This window comes from Odocoileus virginianus, chromosome 7, assembly GCF_023699985.2.
Source record: "Odocoileus virginianus isolate 20LAN1187 ecotype Illinois chromosome 7, Ovbor_1.2, whole genome shotgun sequence".
Taxonomy (NCBI): domain Eukaryota; kingdom Metazoa; phylum Chordata; class Mammalia; order Artiodactyla; family Cervidae; genus Odocoileus; species Odocoileus virginianus.
In genome coordinates, this window is record NC_069680.1 from 42,518,433 (window position 1) to 42,546,188 (window position 27,756).

Genomic DNA, 27,756 nt, shown 5'->3' on the forward strand with positions numbered 1-27,756 from the left:
TGGGGGACCATACCTGCTAAGCATTTAATATTTGAAGATAGAGATTTTGCATAGCATTTTTATGGTAAACAAAGCCTTGGGAACAGATAAGAGTCACTGAGGAATGTACAGGGGACGAGCAGAACCCCAACATTTAAAAGGACATGAGGATTGTGTGAAGGAGCCTATGGAGGAGAAGTGAGAAGGCAGAAAGTCACGGGAATAGAATGATATCCTGAAAGTTAAGGAAAGAGAGAATTTTCCAGAAAAGAGTGGTCATGGGGATAAAACAAAAGGGAAACATTGTTTTAGGAATTCTTGGCTGCTCTGTTTCTGTTCCCAATGCCTTGAGTTGGCAGCTTTTGTACAGCTCCTACATGGATCTCTAATCTAAGAATTGAGTATGTAACTGGCTGGGTGTTTTGTATAGCTGCTTGAAGAATAGGCAGTGTGTTGAGGGTATGGAGAGATTGTTCCGTGTAGGACGGGCTGAACGAGAAAAGATGCGAAGCCAGAACGAGCTGTATATTCAGGAAACCTTGAGACCTCCCGCTCACAGCAGAAGTTCTGCAGCTCAGAGTAGCAACCATGATTGAAAAGGTCACTGAAGCCTGCAAATGGGGGCCTAAATTCCAATCTAAGAATCAGGACTTTATTCTGTGGAAGGACTTTATTCAGTGTGGAGCCATTGAAAGCTTTGAATATAAAAGTAACATGATTAAAGGATATTTTAGAAAATTCATCTGATTGTCTGTTGGAAGAGGAAGTGAGAGAACTAAAAATTATTAAAGGAGTTCTGAGCCAAGGGGTGGATGTGATGGATGCTTTACAACACTGGGGAGATCAGATTCTTTACAACCCTGGGGAGATCAGAAAGAACAAGATTCACAGGCAACTGTGGCAAGGAGTAAGGTCTGAAAAGCAGGGCCATTTATTCACAGAGAGATTTATTCACAGCAGTGGAGGGTAGTTCAGCAAAGAGGGGACTCCAGATCATGGTCAAGAAGACAGGCAAAGGTCAGATCTGGAGAAGGAGGTCATAGCATCTGGAGGCCTGGGGACTGAAATGTGATTCTATTTGAGCAGTGAGCCAGGAGGACCCGGAACAAGTTCTATTGGAGAGAATGACACCAATGAGGCCATTGGTTCTGGACCAAAACTGAAGACCGTATGGAGACCTACTCACCACATAATATGGAAATAGGCCTGAGCACTAAAGTGGTCATGCTGAGTCATGCTAAGAGCCTAAGTCAGGGTGTTAACAGTAGAAACTGAAAGAAACATCCTTATATGAGAGATACTATGAAGAAAAACAGGACTTGTGGATGGATGGTGCTTAATTAGAGAGGAATGAGAGCAGTGGCTCCTTTAAGCCTTGAGTCATTTTAAGAACAAGTCACGGAACGTGATTAACTTGGAGATGAATTATATAGGCCTTAGAAAAGTTTCATCCTTAAGAACCTTTCTTTATCATGAAATGTTTTTTTTTAAATGTCAGTCTAATGTACTAGTCTAATATGCTACCCCTAGTATAATCATGGGATCTAAACGTCCCCTGGCCTCACGCATCATCTTTCAACCCGCTTCTCGCTGCAGGTGTAAGCTGTTCCTCTCCAACTAGCTGAAGGAGGCTTTTTGGTCCACATGTGAAGATTTGTGAGCATCTATGGGTGTGGGACTCCCCTCCCCTGGAGGTCCTGGAAAGGAACTCCACACACATACATCTCCAAATTTCAGCCTCGTATCTTTCCAACCTGGGTACACTCTAGGACTGTATGCAATTTCAGGATTCTTTGATCCAAAGATATTAACTCTTACATTGCAATAAACTTCATCTAATAGCTTCTCTTCCACTTTCCTGTTTCTGAAGCAAAAAACGTAGCCTTTTGAAGGTTTTTGTTTTTTTTTTTCCCCTCCCCTAAGGAGTTTCAGATCTCTTTTTTCTCCTCCTTTTTCTTTATTTATTCTCCTCCCTTCATATGGAAAATTAAGGGCTATGTGTGTCATAACAGGAGGTTTGGAGACATAAGGAGGGCTGAAAGAAAATTAATTCGCCTCCATTTTGGAGGGACAAAAGGAGTTCAGAAGAGAGAGAACTGCTAGATTTCATCAGTTTCCTCTAAAACAAAATCTTACTTGTAATATTTTAGAATTTCCCCATAAACCATGTGGGTATGTCACAACTTGTTATCTATGTATTTAACTCATCAATGTCTTATCTATTTTTCTTTCTGTCCTTCCTCTTTACTCCTTGATGTGCTTATAAAAGGATTTCTCAAAAACTCCAAGTAATTTTAATACTTAAATTAGAAGTAAGATAATAAGAGTTGGTGATTTTTTCAGAAATACGATCAGGACAGATAAAGAATCCAGCAATGCAGAGGCTGAGGTGATTATGAAATGTACAGGTTTTCAGTTTTTTATTGCCAAATCTTGTAAAAATGCACTCTTTTAAGAAATAGATTTCTTTTTTTAAGAACAGTTTTATATTTACAGAGAAAATTGAGAAGATGATAGAGTTCCCAAATACCCTGCCCTTAGGTTACCCTACTATTAACTTTTACCTTAGTGTGGTACATTTGTTACAGTTAAAGGACTGAAAACACATTATTGTTCACTGAAGTCCATGCTTTTTTTCTTTTTTCAGACTTCCTTAATTTTTACCAAATAATTTTTCTGTTCCAGGATCCCATCCCACATTAAATTAAGTTGTGAAGTCCCCGTAACCTCCCCTTGACAGTGACAGCTTCTCAGACTGTCCTTGTTTCTGATAACCATCACACTCTTCAGGAGTGCTGATCAGGTATTTGGTAGAATGCTTGGATTTTGCCCAGTGTTTTTCTCATGTGAAGGGGAAGTGACCCCACCTGGTTGTTCTGTCAAACGTGAATGTCAGGGCACGGCAGGGATCCTGCTGGTCTGCCCAGTGTGCGCCCTGCCCCACTGGCAACTTCTAACAATTGGACCCAGGGCTTCCCAGATGGCGGAGTGATGTCCGCCTGCCAATGCCGGAGACGCGGGTTCAATCCCGGGTCGGGAAGATCCCCTGGAGAAGGGAATGGCAACCCACTCCAGTATTTTTGCGCGGGAATCCCAAGGACAGAGGGCCACAGTGGCGGGCCTTAGTCCATAGGATCGCAAAGAGTAGGACGCCACTGAGCACGAACGCTAGTTATTGAACCTGTAGTGGCCTCACGGCGTCGAGGGGGCGTGCAGAGGCCGGCAAGGGGACGGAGCGGGCGTCCTGGCACGTGGGTTCACTGGGTTCATTGCACCGCGGTGGGGGCGCAGCCAGCTCCCGGGCTCCAGAAGAGCCCGTCTTCCCGTCGCGGGTAGTGAAGTCTAGTCCTGCGCAGCATGGACCCCAGACCCAGAGGGCGCCAGGGAGCTGGGCGCCAGTGTTTCCGAGCTGTGGGAGAGGCTGGGACCTGCAGATGATGACTGCAGCCATGAAATTAAAAGATGCTTACTCCTTGGAAGGAAAGTTATAACCAACCTAGATAGCGTATTAAAAAGCAGAGACATTACTTTGCCAACAAAGGTCCGTCTGGTCAAGGCTATGGTTTTTCCAGTGGTCATGTATGGATGCGAGAGTTGAACTGTGAAGAAAGCTCAGCGCCGAAAAATTGACGCTTTTGAACTGTGGTGTTGGAGAAGACTCTTGAGAGTCCCTGGGACTGCAAGGAGATCCAACCAGTCCATCCTGAAGGAGATCAGTCCTGGGTGTTCATTGGAAGGACTGATGCTGAAGCTGAAACTCCAGTACTGTGGCCACCTCATGCGAAGAGATGACTCATTGGAAAAGACCCTGATGCTGGGAGGGATTGGGGGCAGGAGGAGAAGGGGACGACAGAGGATGAGATGGCTGAATGGCATCACCGACTCGATGGGCATGAATTCGAGTAAACTCCGGGAGTTTGTGATGGACAGGGAGGCCTGGCGTGCTGCGATTCATGGGGTCACAAAGAGTCAGACACGACTGAGCGACTGAACTGAACTGGGAGCGAGTGTGACACAGGGAGTCGGGTGGAGACCGGAGCCTGAGGCAGAGCCAGATGGCCCTGCAAGCGAGCGCCATTAGGGGCTGCAGTCAAAGGAAAATCAGGCTGACTCAGGGGCACGAGAGCAGAATAAGACCTAAAGCACAGAGCATGTTACGTTCTTGCAGTCACTGGGTATTAGAGGAGTGGAAAGATTCTGCGACTATACAAAGAGAGCTGGTTCAAAAAGTGGAAGATGGTGTCAGAGTTCTCCAGGATCATAAACTTGTGCCTGCAGAGTATCTAGAAAAGCCAAAGCTGAGCTGCTCCCCAACCACTGGAAGCTCATAGTCTCTTTCCTTCCCTTCCAGATGAGATGCCACCTCTTAACTGCTGCACAGACTCTGGCTTTCCATCTAGCTGTAGCCTTCCAGGCTTCTCTGTTCATGGGATTTCCCAGGCAAGCATACCTGAGTGGGTTGCCATTCCCTTCTCCAGGGAATCTTCCCCACCCATGGATGGAACCCGAATCTCTTGCATTGCAGGCAGATTCTTTACCGCAGGAGCCGCTAGGGAAGCCCATCTAGTTGTTAGATGCCCTGAATCAAGAGGACCTCTATCTTCACCATACCATGTCCTGAGGGAGAGTTTTCTTTCTTTTCTTTTACAAACATCTGAATGATGCTTGCAGATTTTCTGAACTTGCCATCCAGAATTTCCAAAAAAACAGCAAGTTTCTCAGATGATTTGAAAAGATTATGTAAAATCTTTTAATAAGCAAAGCCATGTGGTTTTTTTTTTTTTTCTTAAGAAACTTGAACTATACCCTCTCCTTGTACTTTTTTGGTTGTTGTTGTTTGTGGTTTTTTTTGCATACAAATTCTTGTCGTTTGACCTCAGTCTGGGGTTTTATTTCACAGTGATGGCTTCTAAAAGTCAAACCAACCTAGTTGCAGGTTTATCTTCCCCTTAAGTTGTTTTCTCATTCACAGCATTAACTTATTCAATAAATCCTTCAGTAGTGGGAACTGGTGAAAAGTGATCATTTTGGATCTTAGAGGAATTTGATATACATTCTTCTTTTATAGGGCCAAATTTTAATTTATAAATTACAAATTTGGATCATTTCTATATTGCCCAGTGACTGTTTTTGACAAATGATTTAGTTTGGTCTTTTCAGAAATTTGCCAACTCATTTGCCTTCATTTTCACAACTGGTCGTTTGTCATTGGCTATATGATATGGATATTTCCCTTGTAATTCAAGAGTAGTTTAACACAAAGTATAACCCTATGGAGTTAGTGATTTCATATCATCTCAGGATGGTAAGAAGGAAATGGCAACCCACTCCAGTACTCTTGCCTAGAAAATCCCATGGACGGAGGACCCTGCTGCAGGCTACTGTCAATGGGGTTGCAAGAGTTGGACATGACTGAGCGACTTCACTTCACTTCAGGATGGTATGAATTGTGGAAACTGTATTCCTAGAATTAATTGGATTTAATGTGCTCAGATGTCTAATCCTATCATCCATGATCTCTCTTTAGACAGAATAATTTAGAACAATATTATCTTCAATATTTGAGAAGGAAATGGCAACCCACTCCAGTATTCTTGCCTGGGAACTCCTATGGACAAAGGAGCATAGCAGGGCTACAGTCTATGGGTTCACAAAAGAGTTGGGCACAACTGAGTGACTTAACAACTTAACAACAGTCTTTAATATAAACAAACTCCTTTTGAAAACATGTTTTCAGCTTTGAATTTAGTGACATTTTTTCAGTTAAAACTTCCTTATCTACCGATAACCGCAGGACTGGAGCTGAACCTTAAATGTCGTATGGGTAGTGATTGCACTGAAGTTGAGTTAGATGGCCTTTGTGATTTTCAGCTGTTTACAGATCTTAGACCAAGATTGTTGGGGCACCTTTTTCTGGGAGCTTCCCACAAGGGAGTCAGCTGACCTAGACTCTGCCTTGTAAATAGAATGTATAGAAGAGTGAACAGAGATTCCCACTTGTGATACCAACTTCCAAAAGCCACAGTTATCTTCTCTATGGGCATTTTCCCTCTGCATGAAATAACGGTATGCCAAAAACAACCATCACTCCTGATCAAATGAAATAGATAGTACTTTAAAATTTATCTGTTAGAGTGCAGTATACTTTATTATGTATTTTAGGGAGACTTGTTTCAAACATTTAGTTTCTTAATTTTGATTTTGTCTGGTTGTTGTTGGTTGTAATGTACCTTGTAACTCAGGTACACAGGTCTGTTAGCCTTCGAGCATCAAACCATTTAGTTTTACCATTTTCTGGTTGAGAAAATCCCTTACATTTAAAGATATATTTATTTCCAAGTTCAATGTGGAAAAATCAGAATGTAGAGATAAGAAGAAATATAATTACTTAGAATTACCTGACCCTCAATGAACGAGACAGAAGAGACGTGAATTCAATCCCTAGATTGGGTAGATCCCCTGGAGTAGGAACTGGCAACCCACTCCAATATTTTTGCCTGGAAAAATTCCATGGACAGAGAAGTCTGGCAGGCTATAGACCATGGAGTCACAAAGAGTTGGACATGACTGAACACAACAGAATTTGACAATTATGCTTAGAATTTCCAGATTTTTTTCTTTATAGCCCTCTACATATGGATATATATTTTTTATTTTTTCCTTAAAATGTTCATATTTATTTTTTAAAACTTTTTATCCAAAAGAGACAAACACACAAATATGGTAAGCAACTTGCAACATGAAAAAATACATATTCTTACTAGTAACTAAATAGGTACAGAGTAATCTGGGGGGGTGGAATATTAAAATTGCAAACATAACTAATCAGTTGGAATATTTAAAAACAGGTATACCGTATAGCCTGGCAACTTGACTTTATCTTACTAGAAAATGAACTGGCAGCACATAATGAGACATATGAAATAGTTCACAACTCTTAATACTCAGTTGTTTCACTTTGGGTTATAGACCCAAAGGAAATACTCTGAAAGGAAAGAAACATAAATGAATCTCTGTAATTGTAAATCATTTGAAGCTACTTAGGTTAAGTAATGAAAATGGTGTAAGAATAGTGTTTTGATTGTTTACATTTTTAATGTAGCATCAAAAGCCATAATGGACATGATCTCATTTAGTCCTCAGTGAGAAAACTGTGCAGAGAAGGAAATGGCAACCCACTCCAGTATTCTTGCCTGGGGAATCCCGTGGAGAGAGGAGCCTGGTGGGCTGCAGTCCATAGGGTCACACAGAATCGGACATGGCTGAAACGACTTAGCATGCCTGCATGCATTGGAGAAGGAAATGGTAACCCACTCTTCTTGCTGGAGAATCCTAGGGACAGAGGAGCCTGGTGGGCTGCTGTCTATGGGGTCAAACAAAGTTGGACATGACCAAAGCGACTTAGCAGCAGCAGAGGAAGCTGTGACACGGAGGTCACACAGCTGGGACCTGGAAACTAGGGAGTTCTGTCTGGGCAGAGTAAGACCTACACTGAGGGTTGGAAAGCCTGGCAGTGCATCCTGCGCCTTCTAGGTGTGGGACTTCAGCTAGTAGTTTGAAGATCTATAAATGGTTCACAACGCACAGCCTCTGCAGCTCCCAGGCTTTGAGCAATAAGTGAAATTATGCCTGGGAATGCTTCTGTCATGAGCCTGAGAGGGCACTTACTTGGATCACTGCTTTCTGCAACTGAATCTTTAAATGAATCTTCAGACTGCACATTGAAGTCAGAGAGGTTTGGAGCACTTTTAATCAGCAAGAGAGCATTGAAACCATAGCTCAGTAGCTGTGAGGGCCAAGTTCAAAGGCGACAGTGGTGTTGTCTTTAGAGAAGTAAAGTGGATTTGCGTGAGCTTTGTGGGAGGCAGTAGGGTGTAGAGGGAATTCAAATCCACTTACTTGTTTTTGACTGAAGATATTATGCACATGCCAAAAAACCTTTGAGCATTGAGAAACTCACAACCTGGCATGTGGTTTCCAGCTTCCTCATTCCTCCAGCGTCCTCTCTTGCATAATCCTGCTCACTGTGACACAGGCTGGAACTTGGCTCCTGGGATGCCCTGCCCCTCCATCAAATCATCTGAAGTCCTTTCCCTGTAGCTGCTTTTCTTCCAGTCATGAAAAATCAAGGCTGAGGCAGTCTGCCATGACCTGGAACCCCGAATTCCAGACGCTCCTTCCTACTTACTCCTCGTTCAGCATTGCCAATGGGAGTGAGGGGTGGACCTGGCAGAGACACGCTCTGCAACCCTGGGCTGGGAGATAAAGTCCCAACTCAATAGCTCATTAGGCTGACTGGGGCAAAGGCCATTTTCGTGCTGATGACGAAGGTTTCATGACTGAGACAGCAACCAGAAGAGCAGTCAGTTTGGGGGAGAATGAGGAGGCATCAAACCGGTACATGTCAAAGTGGCATATTACTGGCTGGGCTTTGGGTCAGACAAAATGGTACCTGGAATAGCAGCAACATCCTTGTGTGCATGTGTGTATGTGTGTGTGTGATGTTTCAGCCCTACAAAGTGTTCTCTAGCCATTGTCTGACTTGATCATGAGCCCCACAACCCCTAGACTTGACTTAAAGTGGGACTAAGCCTTAGAACACTCCTAAATCTGGGTGACTTCAGCTTCAAACTACCGTGCTGTGTCCAGAGTAGATCAATGCCACCGTTGCTTCTCCAGCCTCAACATTTCACCGTATCTTATGTTTTCTTTGGTACTTCATATAGACAATTATTTAATCCTTTCAGCAGCCCTACAAGGAAGCTATTCTTAACCCCATTTTACAGTACAGGAAACGGAGGTTCAACAATGTTCATCAGTTGCCCAGGGTCACTGAGCAAGTAGGTTATGAAGAGGGTTTCAAACCCATATTTGCTTGACTCCAAAATCCATTCTCTGTGACTCCTGTGCATGCTGGAGGGTGTTTTTCTGTTTCAGTGACCTGGAAGAAGGTAGGGGTTTTTGCCTCCCCCCCCCCCTTAGGAATCCAGAATAGAAGTATGCCACCAACTTTGTGGTTTCTGGGCCACTTCCTACTAAGTGACAGTGTTAGACAAGTTGCGGGGCAGAGGGAAGCCAGCATTTTTGTCTTTAACATGTGCTTTGCTTTCCATAGAGAGAATCCTTTTTCTGGCAGCCACTTTCTTTCCAAAGCTTAGAACACCATATGCTCTCAAGAAGGGAGGAAACGTTTCATTCAACAAGGAAAAATTTTCAGCTGCCCTGCCCCTTTGCAGTTCAAATGGTCTTCAAAACATCTGTTTCTATTTTATTTGTTTGCCTTTTGGAGAAAATCAAGAGTAAATTTGAGGTTAATAAGAAGCAAGATATCTTCCTGAAACAAACAACCCACCCCCCTCCACTCCCCTACCTGGAACTCTGAAAAGATTTTGTTTGTTTGAAACATTGTTGGAATAATAGAAAATCTTTTTGTTCGGAACATTGTTGGAGCAATAGAAAATCTGGACAAACACCCGTGATTAAAATGCAGTTAATAAGAACCATAAGTTCAGAGGTTAACTATTATATACCATAAGAGAACAGGTCCTTCCAGCGGACTCTGATGTTTTTGAAAACCAAGCACTTGTTGGGGAAGCAATTAATAAGATCATAACAAAGTTTCCACAGAAGACTAACTAAACCTGGAGTTTATTCTGGATCTCAGCCTGTAGACAGAGGGAACCACTAAAAGACAGAAATTAAAAAAAAATCTCTGTGGACAAATTAAGCTCTGGTGGGCATTCACATGCATAGGTGGACAGGAGCCCTTTAGGTCAAACATACTGTGATGGGATCAGAGCCCTTTTCTACAAATGGAGCAGAGTTGAACAATATTATTTCACCATCTGACTCTTATTAGGTATTTTCTTATTTGGTTACTTAAAAAAAAAAAAAAAGCTCTTTTTTGGGACGTCCCTAGCGGTCCAGTGGTGAGACCTCATCTTCCGGTACAGGGGGTGTGGGCTTGACCCCTGGACTGGGAGCTAGGATCCATGCGTCATAGCCAAATAACCAAAACAGAAAAAAAAAAAAAAAAACCAGAAGCAATACTGTAGCACATTCAATTAAGGCTTTAAAAAAGGTTCACATTAAAAAAAGAATCTTTAAAATGGCTCTTTTTTGCATGTGGTAAAATTTACATGTAACGAAATACCCATCTTAAGGGTACATTCTGTGAGTTCTGGCAAATGCAGACACCTGTGTACCTCAAGCCCTTATTAAGATGTACATCATGGCCATCACCCAAAGGCAACTCTTGTTCTGATTTGACGAATTAGTTTTCACTGATGGGGGATGTCATATAAATAGAATCACATGTAGTGTTGTTGTGTGAGATTTCTTTGACTCAGCAAAATATTTTCATTTATTATCATCTTTTTATTGTGGACTAGTATTCCATTAGAAGAGTATTCTACAATTTGAGAGTTTTGTTTTTTTATTGTTACCTATTTTCCTGTGGATGGACATTAGGTTATTTCCAGGTTTTTTCCCAAAAAGTCACTAATCTTATTCTTTGTATAAGTCTTTTTGTGGGTAGAAGTTTTCATTTCTCTTGAGTATTTAATAGCTGTGAATGTAACTGCTGAGTTATAGGGGATGGTAAATGTTTAGTTTTATAAGGAACTTACAGGTTTTTTTTTTCTTTTTTCTGAGATGGTTGGATCACTTTACACCTCCACTACCAACATATGAGAACATATCCTTGCTGACATTAGATGTTATCAGTAGTACCTCATTTTGATTTTAATTTGCATTTCTCTCATGACTAATAGCATTGAGCACCTTTTCATGTGCTTATGGTTCATCTGTATATCTTCCTTTGTGAAGAGACTGTTCAAATCTTTTGCCCATTTTCCAAAAAGTGGGTTGTCTCTTTATTATTAAGTTGCAAATATTCTTTATGTATCCTCATGTCAGAGAACAGAGGGAACATGAAGTGCCCACTGAACTGAGAAGGCATCTTGAGACCAAAAGAATGAGGCAGGCAACTCCAAATAATCAATGGATGAGTTTATTATACGGCAACTTACAGGGTGGAATCAGGATTGAGTCAACAACGATCCAGAGGCCTTCACAGCTGTACTCTATGCCATTGAGGGGCCATTGGGTCAGTTTTATAATTAACCTAGAATGTGGAGGTGGGCACTTGGAATAGGACATGCGTTTCTATGGTAAGATTTTTGAATGGGTAACTTTGTGGACATCAGGAATACGTCAGTGAAGGTTTTCATCATTGTTTGGGGACAAATAAAGCATAGAGGTCACCTGGTTCTAATGATTCTTAAACAATATCTGTTAACTACAAAGCCCTGAGGATAAAGAATCCATACACTACAGTATAGTCCTGGGCAGGGTCAGCGGAAGAACAGGAGATACCATAAGGGCCCAAGATGTCTTCAGTTATGCTAACAGTCATGCACTTCATATAGTAGAGAAATATACATGTCTCAGACTGCCCCTCCTCCTCTGATAGGCCCAGTTACGTGAATTTTTTTGTCTGTGTCTGTGTGCATGCTAAGTTACATCAGTCGTGTCTGACTCTTTTCGACCCCATGGACTGTAGCCTACCAGACTGTCTGTCCATGGGATTCTCCAGGCAAGAATACTGGACTGGGTACCCATTCCCTTCTCCAGGGGATCTTCCCAACTCAGGGATCGAACCCACATCTCTGGGTCTCCTGCATTTGGCAGGCAGGTTCTTTACCAGTAGCGCCACCTGGGAAGCCCCATGTTGCCAGGAATTCTGCTTCCTTTTTTTTTTTTTACTGTATTCCCAGTATGGCCTCTGGAACTTAGTAGGAGTTCATTTACACGAACATTTACTGGAAAAAAAAATCAGCGAATGAACAGATGAATGGACTTGTGGGCCCAATATCCAGACACAGTGTTCTTAAATGTAATGACAGTGGTTAACAAGGAAATGAAGGGAGAGAAAATCTTAAGTTATCCTTGAGTCATAAAGTGTACTTGACATAAAAGATTCAGGATACCTTCAGGGAATTTGTTTACCCAGGGAAAATAGGGCTAGAATATCTCATGGAGTAGGCTCATTTGTCCCCGTTTCTGAAGCCTCTCGTGCAAGCCAGCCCTGCTGTCTAGTGTGCTGCATTCTGCGACTGTGTCCCAACCCTGCCAAGTCTTGGATTCCAGCTGGGCTTGTGTGATGGATGATCAGAACCTCTCGCCTTGGAGAGTTTTAGGTAACTTAAGCCAGCTGATCCCGGCTTTCAACACTTTCCCCTTGGCTGCTGCTGACACTGATAATGCCGTTTCCTGCCAACTGTTCCCTCTGCCGGGCTCTGTGCCTCACTAGTATGCCCACCTCCCTGGGTGTGCACTGTCTTTCTGGGCCCCCGAGGGCCAGCAGGGGACTCCTTCCTCCTTGGTCTTGAAGTGGTTTTCCTGGTCCTAATCCACCTGTCTCCAGACTCTCCTGCTGGGGCTATCCCCTAAATGATCGTGTCAGAATCCACATCTGTAGGGAACTTGGCCATTTACAAAGTATGTTCCCATCCACTATCTATGTGTGTGCATTAGTTGCTCAGTCATGTGTGACTCTGTGTGACCCCATTGTCTGTAACCTGTTGGACTCCTCTGTCGATAGAATTCTCCAGGCAAGAATACTGGAGTGGGTTGCCATTCTCTTCAGCAGGGGATCTTCCTGACCTAGGGATCAAATCTGGGTTTCCTGAATTGCAGGCAGATTCTTTACCATCTGAGCCCACCAGGGAAGCCTATTATCTATAGGAACCTCCAAATAGCCCTATTTGTATTTTCCTTGATTTCCCCCCTCCCCTACCCAAGGAAAACCATAAAGAGGTGATTTAATTTGCTCCAGAATATAAAAGTTGCTCATGTGACCCAGAGTTTTCTAAGACTCTCTGGGTCTTGCTCAAAGAATAGTGGAGCTTTTTTTTCTTTTTTTTTTAGCTCTGATGTGTGTACATGTTCAGTGTTTAAAAGGCTTCATAGATTTTTACAGTTTGGCAACTTGGATTACATCTATCATTGTTGTTTAGTCATTAAGTTGTGCCCAACTCTGATTCAATGGACTACAACTACAGCATGCTAGCCTTCGGTGTCCTTCACTATCTACCCGAGTTTGCTCAAATTCACATCCATTGAGTTGGTGATGCTATCTAACCATCTTATCCTCTGCCACCCCCTTCTCCTTTTGCCTTCAATCTTTCCCAGCATTGGATCTTTTCCAGTATCATTAGAAATGTAATTACCATATCAAGGACACATATGGGTGGTTCTCAACTTTTTAATTTTTATGTGACCATCATTATGAATTTCCCTGGCCCACCTCCTTTTCCCTCCTTGGATCACATATTCACATATTACTTTTTAAAATGTCCACTACAAACTGAATTTACTGACACATTTTACCTTTTTTATTCATCAGACATGTATACCTTTCAAAGTTTAGGGTCAGAATCAGATAATCTGTGCCCTCAATGGGGCTGATTTATTACAGCCAAGATAAAGACATTTGAGATTTGAGTTAGCCTCCAAGACTAATAACTGGTACATTTCCATTTCTACAGGGCTTTTTATAGATTAAAAAGTTCATGCACTGACCCTTGGGAAAGTAGAAGCAGATTTTAGTGCTTGTGAAAAACGCGTCCTGTTTCAGGGAGAAGCTCTCTAGTCACTGGTGTCTGTGTCTGGGTGGGAGAGGAAGGGGTGTAAGGGCCTTTAACCCTTCTCCATGGCTCTCTAGAGTGAAGCTCAACCAGCCTCACGCTAGTACTTCCTCAGCGGCTGGTGTATTTGGGCTGTTCATGCCCAGAGGACTTGGGAAGAACTTGCATTTATAGAGACAAAGATATTCTGCTAACTATTGGCCAAAGGTAGACATTTTAAAATGGACGTGGGACCAGAAGTTTTACATTGTATCAATAGTTGTCTCATTCAGATTATACTTTCGAAGGGCTGTGATGGGTCTTCTAAAGGCAGTGTCTGTTTCTAAATCAGTAGAATTAATTAATGTCATTCTGTATGCCAGTTATAAAGGAGGAGTTTTAGTTAGGGAAGACTATGTAGTCTGTTATTTTATTATACATATACATATGAGATTTATTATTTTATTAATCGAATATTGTGCTTTCTTTTGTTTCATAGGAGAACCAGCAGAAATCCACCAATGTCATGTATCAGGCCCATCACGTGAGCAGGAATAAGAGAGGGCAGGTGGTTGGAACACGGGGTGGTTTCCGAGGATGTACTGTATGGCTGACAGGTATGCTGTGTTGAGATCTAAATGTATTTTATTTTGACTAAAAATTGGTGGTAACACACAACTGTAAGGAAAATAATGTGACGTATTTTATGTGTCATATATACATAGTCCATGTGTATTTTAACATTAGAAGGAGGCTGAAAGCTGTAGTAGAAAGCTTGGGTGTCAGTCATCAGGTCATAGAATGTCTCTAGTTCTCTGTTTCCACCTCTTTGACAGGAAAGGATGGATAAGTTGATTATGACATTCCCTTTCAGCTCTAAGGAATTCTGTAATCCTCAATTTCACGCCTAAACACATTTCAGTTCAGTTCAGTCACTCAGTCGTGTCTGACTCTTTGTGACCCCATGAACCACAGCACGCCAGGCCTCCCTGTCCATCGCCAACTCCCAGAGTTTACCAAACTCATGTCCATTGAGTTGGTGATGTCATCCAACCATCTTATCCTCTGTTATCCCCTTCTCCTCCTGCCTTCAATCTTTCCCAACATCAGGGTCTTTTCAAATGAGTTGGCTCTTCTCATCAGGTGGCCAAAATATTGGAGTTTCAGCTTCAACATCAGTCCTTCCAATGAACACCCAGGACTGATCTCCTTTAGGATGGATTGGTTGGATCTCCTCACAGTCCAAGGGACTCTCAAGAGTCTTCTCCAACACCACAGTTCAAAAGCATCAATTCTTTGATGCTCAGCTTTCTTTATAGTCCAACTCTCACATCCATACATGACTAATGGAAAAACCACAGCCTTGACTAGACTGACTTTGTTGACAAAGTAATGTCTCTGTTTTTTAATATGCTGTCTAGGTTGGTCATAACTTTCCTTCCAAGGAGTGTCTTTTAATTTCATGGCTGCAATCACCATCTGCAGTGATTTTGGAGCCCCCCAAAATAAAGTGAGCCACTGTTTCTACTGTTTCCCCATCTATTTGCCATGAAGTGGTGGGACCAGATGCCATGATCTTAGCTTTCTGAATGTTGAGCTTTAAGCCAAGTTTTTCACTCGACTCTTTCACTTTCATCAAGAGGCTCTTTAGTTCTTTACTTTTTGCCATAAGAGTGGTATCATCTGCATACCTGAGGTTATTGATATTTCTCCTGGCAATCTTGATTCCAGCTTGTGCTTCCTCCAGCCCATTGTTTCTCATGATGTACTCTGCATATAAGTTAAAAAAGCAGGGTGGCAATATAAAGCCTTGACATACTCCTTTTCCTATTTGAAACCAGTCTGTTGTTCCATGTCCACTGGCAGTTAAAAATGAGGCTTTCCTAATTTGACATCAAGCATTTGGCTGCCCATTAGAGATGTTCTTTATTCTTTTCAGGTGTTTTCACATTCTAGGGGGGCTATTTTACTTATTTAAAAAAATTAAAATCCAGGCAAGAAGAAAAACTCTATGTTTTCTATGTAACTGAGGATGGTTCCTTTTGTATAAAATTAACTCATTCCCACCCAGGAGACCAAATGAATCTTCTTTTACTTGTGTTTTTATAGCCCCAGAATGTCAAAGTTAAGGGTTAGTGACAGAACTGGAATTAGTCCTGGGCTGTTACCTTATTCTCTGAGTATAGGTAGAGGAATCTGATGCCTGGAAATGCAGGTCTGACATAGGCTGGACTCAAAAAAAAAAAAACAACAGGTTCATTTTGTAGACATAATATTTCACATGGAGATGAGCTTAGATGCAAAGATATGTTTATCCGGGTTATGAAATGAACTTATGTGTTACTGTCTGCTCACAAATGTGGATTTATTCTAACCTGAAGATAATTCTAAAAAACACAACGAGCAAGGACCTGCCTTGCGTCTTTTCTTGCTCTTCTGAGTCTTTCCTGTTCCTGTCTAAAGCAGCCTCATTCTTTTTCAAGTTATTTCCTAGTGCCTGCAGCACTTGTCCTTGGTTTCCTGGCTTCATCCATTCCTGGAACAGCAACTTTCCCACTTTCCAGGATGAGGCCACATAGTGAGCATGGAGCCTGCTTTGTTCCAGAAGGCAGGTTCACTGGGCTCAATGCCTGATCTGTTTCCCCAGGTTCCCTCTAAGAGGCGTGTTGTGCAGCAGTGGATAAAACAGCTACACTCCAGACGTTTCCCTCTTGCAATGTGTTTGCCTTCATGGGACGTTTTGCCTTCATGTGTTCATTTAAATTTTGAATCAAAACATATATACAGGGACTTCCCTAGTGGTTCAGTGGCTAAGACTTGGTGCTCACAATGCAAGGGGCTTGGGTTCCCCTCCTGGTCAGGGAACTAGATCCCACATGCCGCAAGTGAGTTCTCATGCCGCAACTAAAGGAAGATTGAAGATTGCATGTGCCGCAAGTAAGACCTGGCACAGCCAAATAAATAATGCATATTTTTTTAAAAAACCATATACACAGAGTCCATTTTTTCCTAATTTGAAACACCCCCGTGAAAAGAAAAAAAAGAACTGGTAGATGAAGAGAAAAACAAAATCTCAAAAGTATACTTCCCCCATCTTTTCTTACTTTCAAAAGAAGTCTTGTCCTCATTAATTTTTTATTCTCATATTAAAGATGTTGGATACTGACCAGGCAAATCAGGAGAAACCAGATTCTTCAAATCTAGGGAACTGAAGTTGGGCCTCAGCTTCACCTACATTAGTTGTGTGATTTTGGATCAAGCTCGCTAAGCCTCTTATCTGTAAAATGAGAATGAAGATAGTGCCTCCTCATAGAGATATAGGTAGAACTGAATGAAATAAAGCATGTATGTGCTTAGCAGAGGTCCTGGTCCCTAGAAAAACTCTCAGTAAATATAACTGGTGTTACTTTAATGTATTAAAATAAATATTCCAATGATCTATATTAAATACAGTTAACTGTGTTTGGAAATTTCTACTATTTCTCTCATTTTCTGATACAAAAGAATGTACCAGAGATTCAGGAACCTCATTTCTCCTGTCCTACCACTGGACATGTTCTAAGAGGAATTTATCACATTGCGTGCTAAGTCACTTCAGTCATGTTGCACTCTTTGCAACCCTATGAACGGTAGCCCACCAGGTTCCTCTGTCCATGGAATTCTCCAGGCGATAATACTGGAGTGAGTTACCATGTCCTCCTCCCGGGGAGGGGACAGGGAAGGAGGGGTAGGACGGACTCGGGGTATGGCTTAGGTGATCAGCTGACCCTCTTAGCAGTGCTGTGTTTGGGGATCATGCTGCAGTACCCTGCTTTTGCTCCCAGGCACCTCAGAAATGACACTTGGCTTGTGGGGTTTTTGTATCTTTTTGTTTATAATTTGCTCCAACTATGCCAGGGTGTAGTTATTTGAGTCTCTTATAGGTTCTTTATATCTGTTGCTCCAGGAGACCTTTGTTCAGGTGCAAGCACTCTAGTAAAGGGTCCCAGGTCCCAGTCTGTCTCAAAAGCAGAACCCCTGGGGACTGTATGGAGCCTGCCAAGGTCTCCCTATTGACAAACCTCTTCTGCTTTGAAAGGTTGCTGCTGCTGCTCCTAAGTCGCTTCAGTCGTGTCCGACTCTGTGCGACCCCATAGACGGCAGCCCACCAGGCTCCTCTGTCCCTGGGATTCTCCAGGCAAGAACACTGGAGTGGGTATAATCCTAATAAAGGACAGAGAGTTATTTCAAGATTTGAAAGAAATGCTAGTACTTAACTTTCAGTAAATTTCACTTTTTCTAGATTTGAATGGTTTGAATTCGAGGTCAATCAAATGATTGTCATGAGGGTTTTAATTACTCTTGAATTAGGTAAAACTTAGAATCAATCACAATTTATCATCTTAAACAGAGACATCTCCAGTCTTGTCTTGACTATTCTCAACAGGTCTCTCTGGTGCTGGAAAAACAACGATCAGTTTTGCTCTGGAAGAGTATCTTGTCTCCCACGCCATCCCTTGCTACTCCCTCGACGGGGACAACGTCCGTCGTGGCCTCAACAAAAACCTTGGATTCTCTCCTTGGGACAGAGAGGAAAATATCCGCCGGATTGCAGAGGTGGCCAAGCTGTTTGCCGACGCTGGTCTGGTCTGCATTACCAGCTTCATTTCTCCTTTTGCAAAGGTAAAATGACTCGGCAACATGCACGATCCCCACACACAGCGCCAGGGCTCTCCAACTGCCAGGATGAGGAGCTGGCGAAGGGGAACGGCAGAGCAAAGTTATGCTTTGTGTCCCCCACCTTCTCTCATCGCTCACTTGCTCCCTCATTTCCTCTCTTTAATATTGATTATATAAAGAGAGTCCCTTCATTTCCAGATGCCAGGGCACCAGTTGACATAAACCCTTCCACTTTCACAATGGTAAGTACACTTGGCCAGAGTTGAAAGGAAGAAAAAGTTAAACAAGAAAACTCCTAAAGCTCAGTAATTTTTATTTCTCCAAAAAGTTAGAGGGCTTGCCTGACTAAAGAAAACAGCAGTTCATTGACAAGGCATCAGGTTTTCTGTGTTTAATGTTGCAGTCAAGGAGCGAGGTGGAGTGTCACTGCTCTTGTTTTAAAGCACAAAATTGCTTGGAGCTACAAATAAGATACAATGACTTTGAACACATCCTTCCAATGAAATACTGTCCTATTGCCAGCCCTGTCTTTTAGTTGGGATTATTTTCTGTGGGTTTTTTTTTTTTTTTTAAAGTCCTTGGGAGAATTGTTCACTAGAGTGAAACTTCTCTAAAGGGCTAATTTGACATAAACCCTTCCACTTTCACAATGGTAAGTACACTTGGCCAGAGTTGAAAGGAAGAAATAGTTAGACAAGAAAACTCCTAAAGCTCAGTAATTTTTATTTCTCCAAAAAGTTAGAGGGCTTGCCTGACTAAAGAAAACAGCAGTTCATTGACAAGGCATCAGGTTTTCTGTGTTTAATGTTGCAGTCAACGAGGTGGAGTCTCATCACCGCTCTTGTTTTAAAAAAGCACAAAATTGCTTGGAGCTACAGATGAGATACAATGACTTTGAACACATCCTTCCAATGAAATACTGTCCTATTGCCAGCTCTTTTCCGTGGGGTTTTTTTTTTTTTCTTTTTAAAGTCCTTGGGAGAGTTGTTTACTAGAGTGAAACTTCTCTAAAGGGCCAATTTCCTGCCACCTATGCAGAGCTCAAACCCTAGTGTTATCTTAAGGCCATGGAAGACCAGAGTACAGTGTTAGTGATGAATTTCATTGTGAAACCTCTTCTTACTTTCTTTTTTTACTATTCGCTTATTTGGCTACGTCAGGTCTTAGTTGTCCCACGCGGTATCTTTGTTGTAGTATGTGGACTCCTCTAGTTGCTGTGTGTGGGCTCTCTGGTTGTAGCGCTTAGTAGTTGCAGCATATGGGATCTTAGTTCCCCAGCCAGGGGTCAAACCTGTGTCCCCTGCATTGGAATGCTAATTCTTAGCCTTTGGAACACCAGGGAAGTCCCTCTTCTCACGTTCTTAAGCTGTAATTTTTTCCCAGGATCGTGAGAATGCCCGCAAAATCCATGAATCAGCAGGACTGCCCTTCTTTGAGATCTTTGTAGATGCGCCTCTAAACATTTGTGAAAGGAGAGACGTAAAAGGCCTCTACAAACGGGCCCGAGCTGGGGAGATCAAAGGTAAGACGGCCAGCTCAGTAGCAGTTTGCCCCTTACTTAGGCCACCAATTCATATGTCTGTCCCCAGAAATCTATCTGAGGTTTCAAAGACTGTTTTCCAAAACTACATATAGCACACACTTTTTTTTTTATCAAACCGTAATATCTTCAATGTCTCCATGGGCTTATGAAAATGTGGGCTTGTATTTCTTGAGAACTGTCACCCCAGCCATAAGCAATCAAGTTCAGAGAACTACAACAGATGTATGTATGTGACTGTGTGTGTAGGAGGAATCTTTCAGAGTTTTCCTCCCCCTTGTCTTCCTTTTCCATTCTAATTAACTGCAGAGGGCTTGGGCTCAGGTTTTGTTGAAAACACAGGTGTAAATGTTCTTACCTATGGCTGGAGGTCAAGGAAGGCTGCTTGACCTTTTCTGTTTTAATCTGAACACAATGGTTGAAAACATTTATTCCAACACGTGCAATGTCTTATTGAGTAAAAACATTGTTCTGTTGGTGCAGATGTTACTTTCAGCCTTCTATTTTGCAGGGTTTACGGGTATTGATTCTGATTATGAAAAACCTGAAACTCCTGAGCTTGTGCTTAAAACCAATTTGTCCTCCGTGAGCGACTGTATACAGCAGGTGATAGAGCTTCTACAAGAGCAGGTGGGTGGACTGAACTTTAAAAAAAAAAAATAATGATTTTACAAAGTCATGAGAGACCATCTATTTACTGAAGTGTCCTTTATAAAGTTTTCATTCCAAATGATTACCAAATCTGCTTCCTTTCAGAACATTGTACCCCACACTGTAGTCAAAGGCATCCACGAACTCTTTGTGCCAGAAAACAAACTCGACCAAGTCCGAGCTGAGGCCGAAGCACTCCCTTCGTTATCAATTACCAAGGTAAGAGGATGCAAACTGGCTGACAGAAAATTTGGCTTAATAGCAGTCATTATAATCCATTTACAGTTACTCTTAACAATAAGGTAGGTATGCATAAGGAAAATTCAGTTCCTATAAAGAAAACAGTTGCTTTCACCAACTTTTTTTTTTTTAACTGCTTTTCCAAGAATATCTCTCACCAAGAGGTACTACAAAGCAGCTGATCAATTTTATGTTCAGGAAGATAACTTCTATACTTGCAGAGGACAGTTTTATATAGTTGTTATACTTTTAGTTATGCCAATATACAGGCGTTGTGTCCTAAGTCGCTTCAGTAGTGTCCAACTCTTTGTGACCCTCTGGACTGTAGCCTGCCAGGCTCCTCTGTCCATGGGATTCTCCAGGCAAGAATACTGGAGTGGGTTGCCATTTTTTACTCCTGGGGATCTTTCTGACCCAGGGATTGAACCAATGTCTCTTGTGTCTCCTGCATTAGCAGGTGAGTTCTTTACCACTAGCGTCACATGGGAAGCACTGGGCAGTAATTATTTGTTGACAGCTTCTAAGAAAATAGTTTGTCCAGAATATAAGTGTTTCTTGGATCACTGAGAAGGAGTTTTACTAAAACAAAAAGCAACCCTAATCTAAAGTGATGTGAATGCCTTGATCTTTTTCTACACTGCACATTCCACTTTTCCTTTATCAGGGAGAGTCCAGTCTAAGTAGAGGGAGTTTTAGTTACATGGATTCACCACCTGGATGATGTTAAGATGCAATCCCAGCAAACAGCCCTGCAAATACCTTGGCCCCTTTAGAACTTCCCAGCGCTAGTGGTAAAGAACCCGCCTGCCAGTGCAGGAGACAGAAGGGACACGGGTTTGATCCTTGGGTTGGGAAGATCCCCTGGAAGAGGAAATGGCAACCCACCTCAGTATTCTTGCCTGGAGAATCCCATGGACATAGGAGCCTGGTGGACTACAGTCCATAGAGTTGCAAAGTGTTGGATATGACTGAAGCTACTTAGCATGCACGCTCTATAGGTTACGGTTAGTTGGTTCATACAAGGTGATCAAGTCTTCATTGGTAACCCCTTGGTATCCATTAAAACCCTGGACATTTTTATGAGGCAGAGTACATTGGGAACGTGCTTCAGCTCATGAACACCCCAGGCTGTAGTCATTCATGACAAATTTATAAACAGAGCTCCCTGACTCTACACAATAAATTTTGAGTTCCCCAATGCTTCAGGCAGATGAGAAACAAATAATTATAATTGTGGAATTTGAGTTCCAATAACAGAATGGTCTGCAAGGTACAGAGGAACTTCAGAGAATCTAATGATTAATTCTTTTGATCCTAGGGATGACAGGGAAGATTTCAAAGCAATGGTCCACAAGCTGGGTTTTATTTTTTTAATTTTTGAGTTGGATTTTAAATGATGAATAGGGTTTTCAGGTAAAGGCGGGATGGGATTGAAACCATGTGTGTGTTTAGACTACGCATGGCCTGGCACTGTTGGTGACTAGGCTCCTGGGTGGGGAGTGGTGGCAGGTGAACATTTCTACAGGAGCCCCTAGGGCCAGAGCTAGTATCATGCTAAGAATTTTGGACATTTATCTTAGAGTCAATGGTTTGCCCAGTTCAATCAAATAGCTAGCATATTGGTGAAAACAATGTAGCCAAGCCATAATTATTATGGAATAAAGAATGTACAGTGAATCTTCAACACAGTTGCAAATTTTAAGAATAGATACAGCCCAACGTGCTTAAAGAAGTCATCCCAATTTGGAATCCTTTTGCCACCTTCCCAATAGAAGGTTCTAGACTCACACTTCTCCAGCCCCTAGATCATGAACCAGCATTACATCTGGGAACGCTTAGAACATAAAACGTTCTGCCTTCATTCTCCTCTCAACTGAGTAAGAGCGGACTGCCCTGGGGCCGGATGGCTGGAACACAGAGCTCATGCAAAGGTTCACCTGCTTCTTTTGTGTTTTGCAGCTGGATCTTCAGTGGGTCCAAGTTCTGAGTGAAGGCTGGGCCACTCCCCTCAAGGGTTTTATGAGAGAAAAGGAGTACTTGCAAGTTATACACTTCGGCACCCTGCTAGACGGTATGGGCTTTTGTTTGTTTCTTACTCTTTATCATTAGAAAAATATTTCTCAAAAGTCTTCACAGGAACAAGAAATGCTAATCGTTGGTTTGTAAAACATATTGTGAAAATATGTATTTATGATGTGTACAATTATGTATAAGCTTCCATTTTTAGGATTTTTTTTTTTTTGGTATCCTCAAAGGATTGTTGATTACCTAAACCTAAGAAACCAAAAAATGAAGGTTTAACTTCCACACAGTCAAGAGAAGGTTAAGTCTTTTCACCTTCACTTGCCCTTTGCTGGCCCTGATATCAGAAGGCAGTGGACAGTGAGAAGCACCATTGCCAGCTGCCTGGACCATCCAGGGGGAGCCAGGGTGAACTCCGCATCACTGCTGACTTGTGGGATGCCTCCCATCCTCCAACAAACATTACTGCAGCAGCTGCCTTCCTTGGTGCATAAAGTGTGGCTATTCATGTCTGTACATGAAATATATTAGGATGACTTCATCCACTAAACTCTAGTAGGGGATTTTAAGGCAGCTTTCTGGGCAGAAGCTGAATGGCGTTTAGAGAACTGTTCTTGTCGAAGTTGGAAGGATGTGTTATTCAGAACACTTCCGGATCCTTCTATGATCATTTCCTTCCTAGAACTGTCTTGACCTTATCAATTAGCACTTATCTATTTCAAGATTTTGGGGTATTATTGACACATGGGGAAGGGATGGTGATAGATGCACACTGAATTTGTAATACTGAGCAGGGCTCCAAACCTTTTAGGAAGAAAAATCAGGTGTTCTTTCTTGAGAAAGATGTTTGTGTTCTAGGCTTGTGCCCAGGGAATGGGACATAAAGCAACCCCAGCTGTAGTTAGGCTTCAAACCTCCCCATACTCTCCAGAAGTCTCCTTAATTCCTACATAATTAATAAAAATAGTTACCAGGGATATAATAGGTAACCCACCTCTGCCTAAGTAGTGCCAGAATATCATAGTGGATAAGAGTGAGCCATGGAGCCAGACTCTGGGTTCATTTGCCAGTGATTAGCTATGAAGTTGGAGCACATTACTTAAATACCCTGGGCCTCAGTTTTCTCATCTCTAAAATGGGGATGTTAATAAAAGTACCTACCTCATTGGGACTTAAAAGACTTAACCTTCTCACTGGGATGTTGAGCATTTAAAAGGATACCTTGTCCAATATATTCCATATATTATATTCCATAAAATATATGCCATATAATAACACCTCCCCGCCACCCCCATGTACAGTTAAAAGGACATGAAAGTCTTGAACAGACTAAGAGGCTTATCTCTAGTCACATCTGTTTGGAAGCAGCACAGTTAAGATGTTCATCAGCTAGCCAACAAATATTCATTGAGTGTCCTTGGATGTCAGGTTTTATTCTAGCTGCTGGAGATAGATAATGACAACAGATATGAGCTTGCTGGGACAGGCAGTGCAGGTCATCTTCTGAACTCTATGGAGGGGTTTTCCAACCACATTAGTGGTTGTCAAGCTTTTTGTTTTTTTAAGTCATAGCTGTTTCAGTGAAATCTGAGGCCACGTATAGAACAGATGAAAATGGAACTGCTCCTGTAGAAGGGGTGGGCTCAGCCTTTCTCCTACCCATCAGCAGCCATGGGGGCATTTTCTAATAGCATAAGAAAGTTAAAACACTCTGTCCTCTACCATACCATGTTAGTCTCATGGAAGAGCTTGGCTCAATGGATTTTGAACTGAGGAAAAAGTGAAGTCCCTCAGTCGTGTCTGACTCTTTGCCACCCCATGGACTGTAGCCTACCAGGCTCCTTCCTTCTCCAGGGGATCTTCCCAACCCAGGGATCGAACCCGGGTCTCCCACATTGCAGGCAGACACTTTACCATCTGAGCCACCAGGCAAGCCATTGGACTGAGTAGACAGGGTTAAATTTAAAAAATTATGTATCTCTATATCAGAAGGTTGGGCAAGATATTATTATATGGATATCATTTCATTTTACCAGTTTATGAAAGTTTGAGTCATCACCATTGAAAATTTGAAATAACTTTTGTAGTCACAGATGTGGCCATTTTCATCCACCATTAAACAATTGCACATCTTGATCACCTAACAGTCTGCAAATAAGGTTTCTATTCTGACTCTGTCTCCCCAAACTATTTTTTGGTTTAATTTTCTCAAATGTTCACAATTTCTCCCATAGTTAAAAAAAAACTAGTTCGGTATAAAAAAAAAATTAGTTCAGTGTACTCAGTCCAAAAGCAAAATAAAAAATCACTTTTTAGTGTTTTTGATGATTATATGAGTTACTCCTTATATTATTCAAGGATCTATTTTCATGTCAGTGTATTATTATCACTTTATTTCTCACTGGATATATAGTTTCGAGGTTGTCACAGATTCTCCAATGATAAATGTCACATCTGAATTTACAAGTGGAACCTTAAGCTTGTATTCTTGACTGGTGGCATCCAAGTAGGGTTAAGACATGGCAGCCTTGTGTGCCCTGATCATTTAATGGCAAGTCTTCTGTGGCTTTGACTTTGTAAGGCAGGGCTTGAGAGCTTTCCTACATAGTGCCAGCATTTATTCAGCACATAAAGTGTTCTGACCCTGGTGCTTGACATTGGACATCACATTTAATCTGGATTAACACCACTGTGAAGGTGTTTTGTCCATATGAGGGAATAGTATTGGGAAGGTTAAATAACTCACTTGAAGTCTGGATTCAAATCCAAGGTATCCTGGTTCTATATCTGCACTTTTTCTACTGGGCATACTTTCATGTCCTCCAAACATCTGGAATTCTAGGATGTTCTAGAGCAGCTTGCCTCCACACCTCCCAAAGGGTGGCAGTAGTTATAAAGTCACTTATTTATAAGAGGCAATTTCTTGCTGAAGTTGGAGGGGCTTCTGACATATAATTATTTAAAAACATAATCATTTAAACAATACTTTTGGATTGTATTGGTTAGTATTCAATACAAATTCTGTTTTCTCCAGCTCTTTACTGTCTTATATTCTCTATTTTTAGAAATGACTGTAGCAAAAATCTAAGTAATTTGTATGTTGTATGTATAAAGTTTCATAACAGGAATTTATTCTTCAACATTGTTGCTTTACTGTTATTTTGGTGGAAAGTTGAAAACAATATTTTTCTTAACTGTGTTTGTATTTCTCTAGGCATGTTCCTTCCTGGTATGTACTTTAACTTCCTAAGTATTTAAATTATTATAATTAGATGTGTTATATTAACTAGAAATGGTAATGACATAACTCAAAAAATCTAAATGAAACAGTTGGAATTGCTAACAGTTTATGATCCAACCAGTTATATGAGAATAATACTGCCTTCTGTTGATAGGAGTCCAAGTAACAGGAAATTTCTGGATCAGATGCAGCTGTTGTTTATAATGTATTCAGCTGACAAAAGTAAAGTTGTTTCTAAGTTTTTATCGCATATTTTGTTCTTGAGATTTAAAAAATTTATTATCCTTTCTGCTAATGACTTCTACTGAGTGTTTGTCCTCATTTAGTTTCACAAATCTGGAATTATTTTCCCATTGCATTTATAAAATATTTTTAATTGATGAAAGATAAGTCAATTTTAGATGCAATTTAAAGAGGATGCACCTGGTTGGATGGTGGATGATTGTATTTCATTTGTTTGTGATAAGTGATTATGCATGAATTTAATTTCAAGCTATGATGATTGATAGTTATAAAACTGGGAATAAATACATACCCACTGTGATTGTAAATCTCTGTGCTGTACCAGAAGAGAAAGGTAAAAATCTGAAGATATCATTTATCTTGAGTATTATTTTCATCATTGTTGTTTTTCCTTGAAAAAAGATTAGTCAATAAAAAGTATTTTAGTTTTTGCCTAGAAACTGTCCAAAACAAATGATAAGCATATCTGCAAGGTTAAAACAAGAGGCTTGACAATTATTTAAAGCAAAAGCAAAATTATTCAATTAAACATGAAGTAAGTGCTGGACTAACTATAGCTAAAAAACCACGATACTCTTTTTCACAGTCAGTTATACCACAGTAAAGTAATCAGGGTGGTTCCCACCAGAGTTGAAGCACATAAAGGAAAAGGGCTGGAAGCCCGAGTCAGTGTCTAAAGCTATCGAGGATATTTCAGCACAGAGTTAAATGGTAGGATAATTTTATGTATTATCAATGGAAAAGTTGAGTAAGATAGGGAAACAACAGTAAATTTTTTGCCTATGTGGAGTTGTAGCTACAGGTGTATGAGATCAGTTGGCATTTTTCCTTGGTAGAACTCCCTTCCACAACATCCCACAGATAGCTGTCTTGACAACCCATCAGGGAGTGCTGTGTCCTTGGTTGGGATTTTCAATCAAGGCCAAGATGAAGGTGGATCAGAGGCTACTCCAGGCTGGAATCTAGTGGACCAGCCGAGGCGATGGCAACAGAAGTGTGGAGCATTCTTTGGCATTCACCCCCGAATCATTGCTAGAAGGCAGCACTGCAAGCATGTTGCAGGCAAAGCTGGGCTTCCCCTAGCATCCTGCCAACCTTTGGCTCTTCATCTTGTTTTAGTTTATTTTAGTCAAGCTACTCTTCATAAGCAGTGTGGTCAGTAATCCACAATCCACAGAAAGCATGATTTCTAATGAGATCATCAGCATCCTCGAAGGTGTGTTTCTTTGCAGGCCTCCTCTTTTTATCAACTATACTATGCGGTGGGCTTAATGGTCTTTCATCATAAATTAATAGAGTGCCTTACAGTATGGCTCTTCCCAGTAACCCAGGGATCACAGAGAAGGTGAGTGACACAGTAAGTAGGAGATTACTCGGCTTAGAGCTTAGTGCCCTCTGTACAGGGCTTGCTCAGACTACTTTTATTGTCTCTGAACTTTGAAACAGAGGAGTTGTTTGAGTGACCAAAATCATCACTTTCTGTGCACAGTTATCTTCCTTGTTTAGAAGGCTCCCAGAGCAGATTGCAGGATTTTATGATGGACAGAATTTCT

The 27,756-nt window shown here is 41.5% G+C and overlaps 1 protein-coding gene across 6 annotated transcripts in view; it reads left to right on the forward strand.

The window, feature by feature from the left end:
* The window catches only part of PAPSS2 (3'-phosphoadenosine 5'-phosphosulfate synthase 2), an 85,762-nt gene that overhangs the window by 35,391 nt on the left and 22,615 nt on the right, over positions 1 to 27,756 (forward strand). For 3 of the 6 annotated variants that reach the window (XM_070470594.1, XM_020884019.2, XM_020884022.2), the window contains exons 2-8: positions 14,107 to 14,224; positions 18,034 to 18,269; positions 19,650 to 19,788; positions 20,318 to 20,436; positions 20,563 to 20,676; positions 22,657 to 22,768; positions 25,934 to 25,948. In XM_070470594.1, coding sequence (XP_070326695.1) covers positions 14,134 to 14,224; positions 18,034 to 18,269; positions 19,650 to 19,788; positions 20,318 to 20,436; positions 20,563 to 20,676; positions 22,657 to 22,768; positions 25,934 to 25,948 — 826 coding nt within the window. In that variant the 5' untranslated portion in view covers positions 14,107 to 14,133. Of the gene's footprint in view, positions 1 to 5,319; positions 5,420 to 12,093; positions 12,180 to 14,106; positions 14,225 to 18,033; positions 18,270 to 19,649; positions 19,789 to 20,317; positions 20,437 to 20,562; positions 20,677 to 22,656; positions 22,769 to 25,933; positions 25,949 to 27,756 lie in introns of those variants that run through there. The other 3 variants (XM_070470593.1, XM_020884023.2, XM_020884020.2) reach the window with 3 other exon arrangements.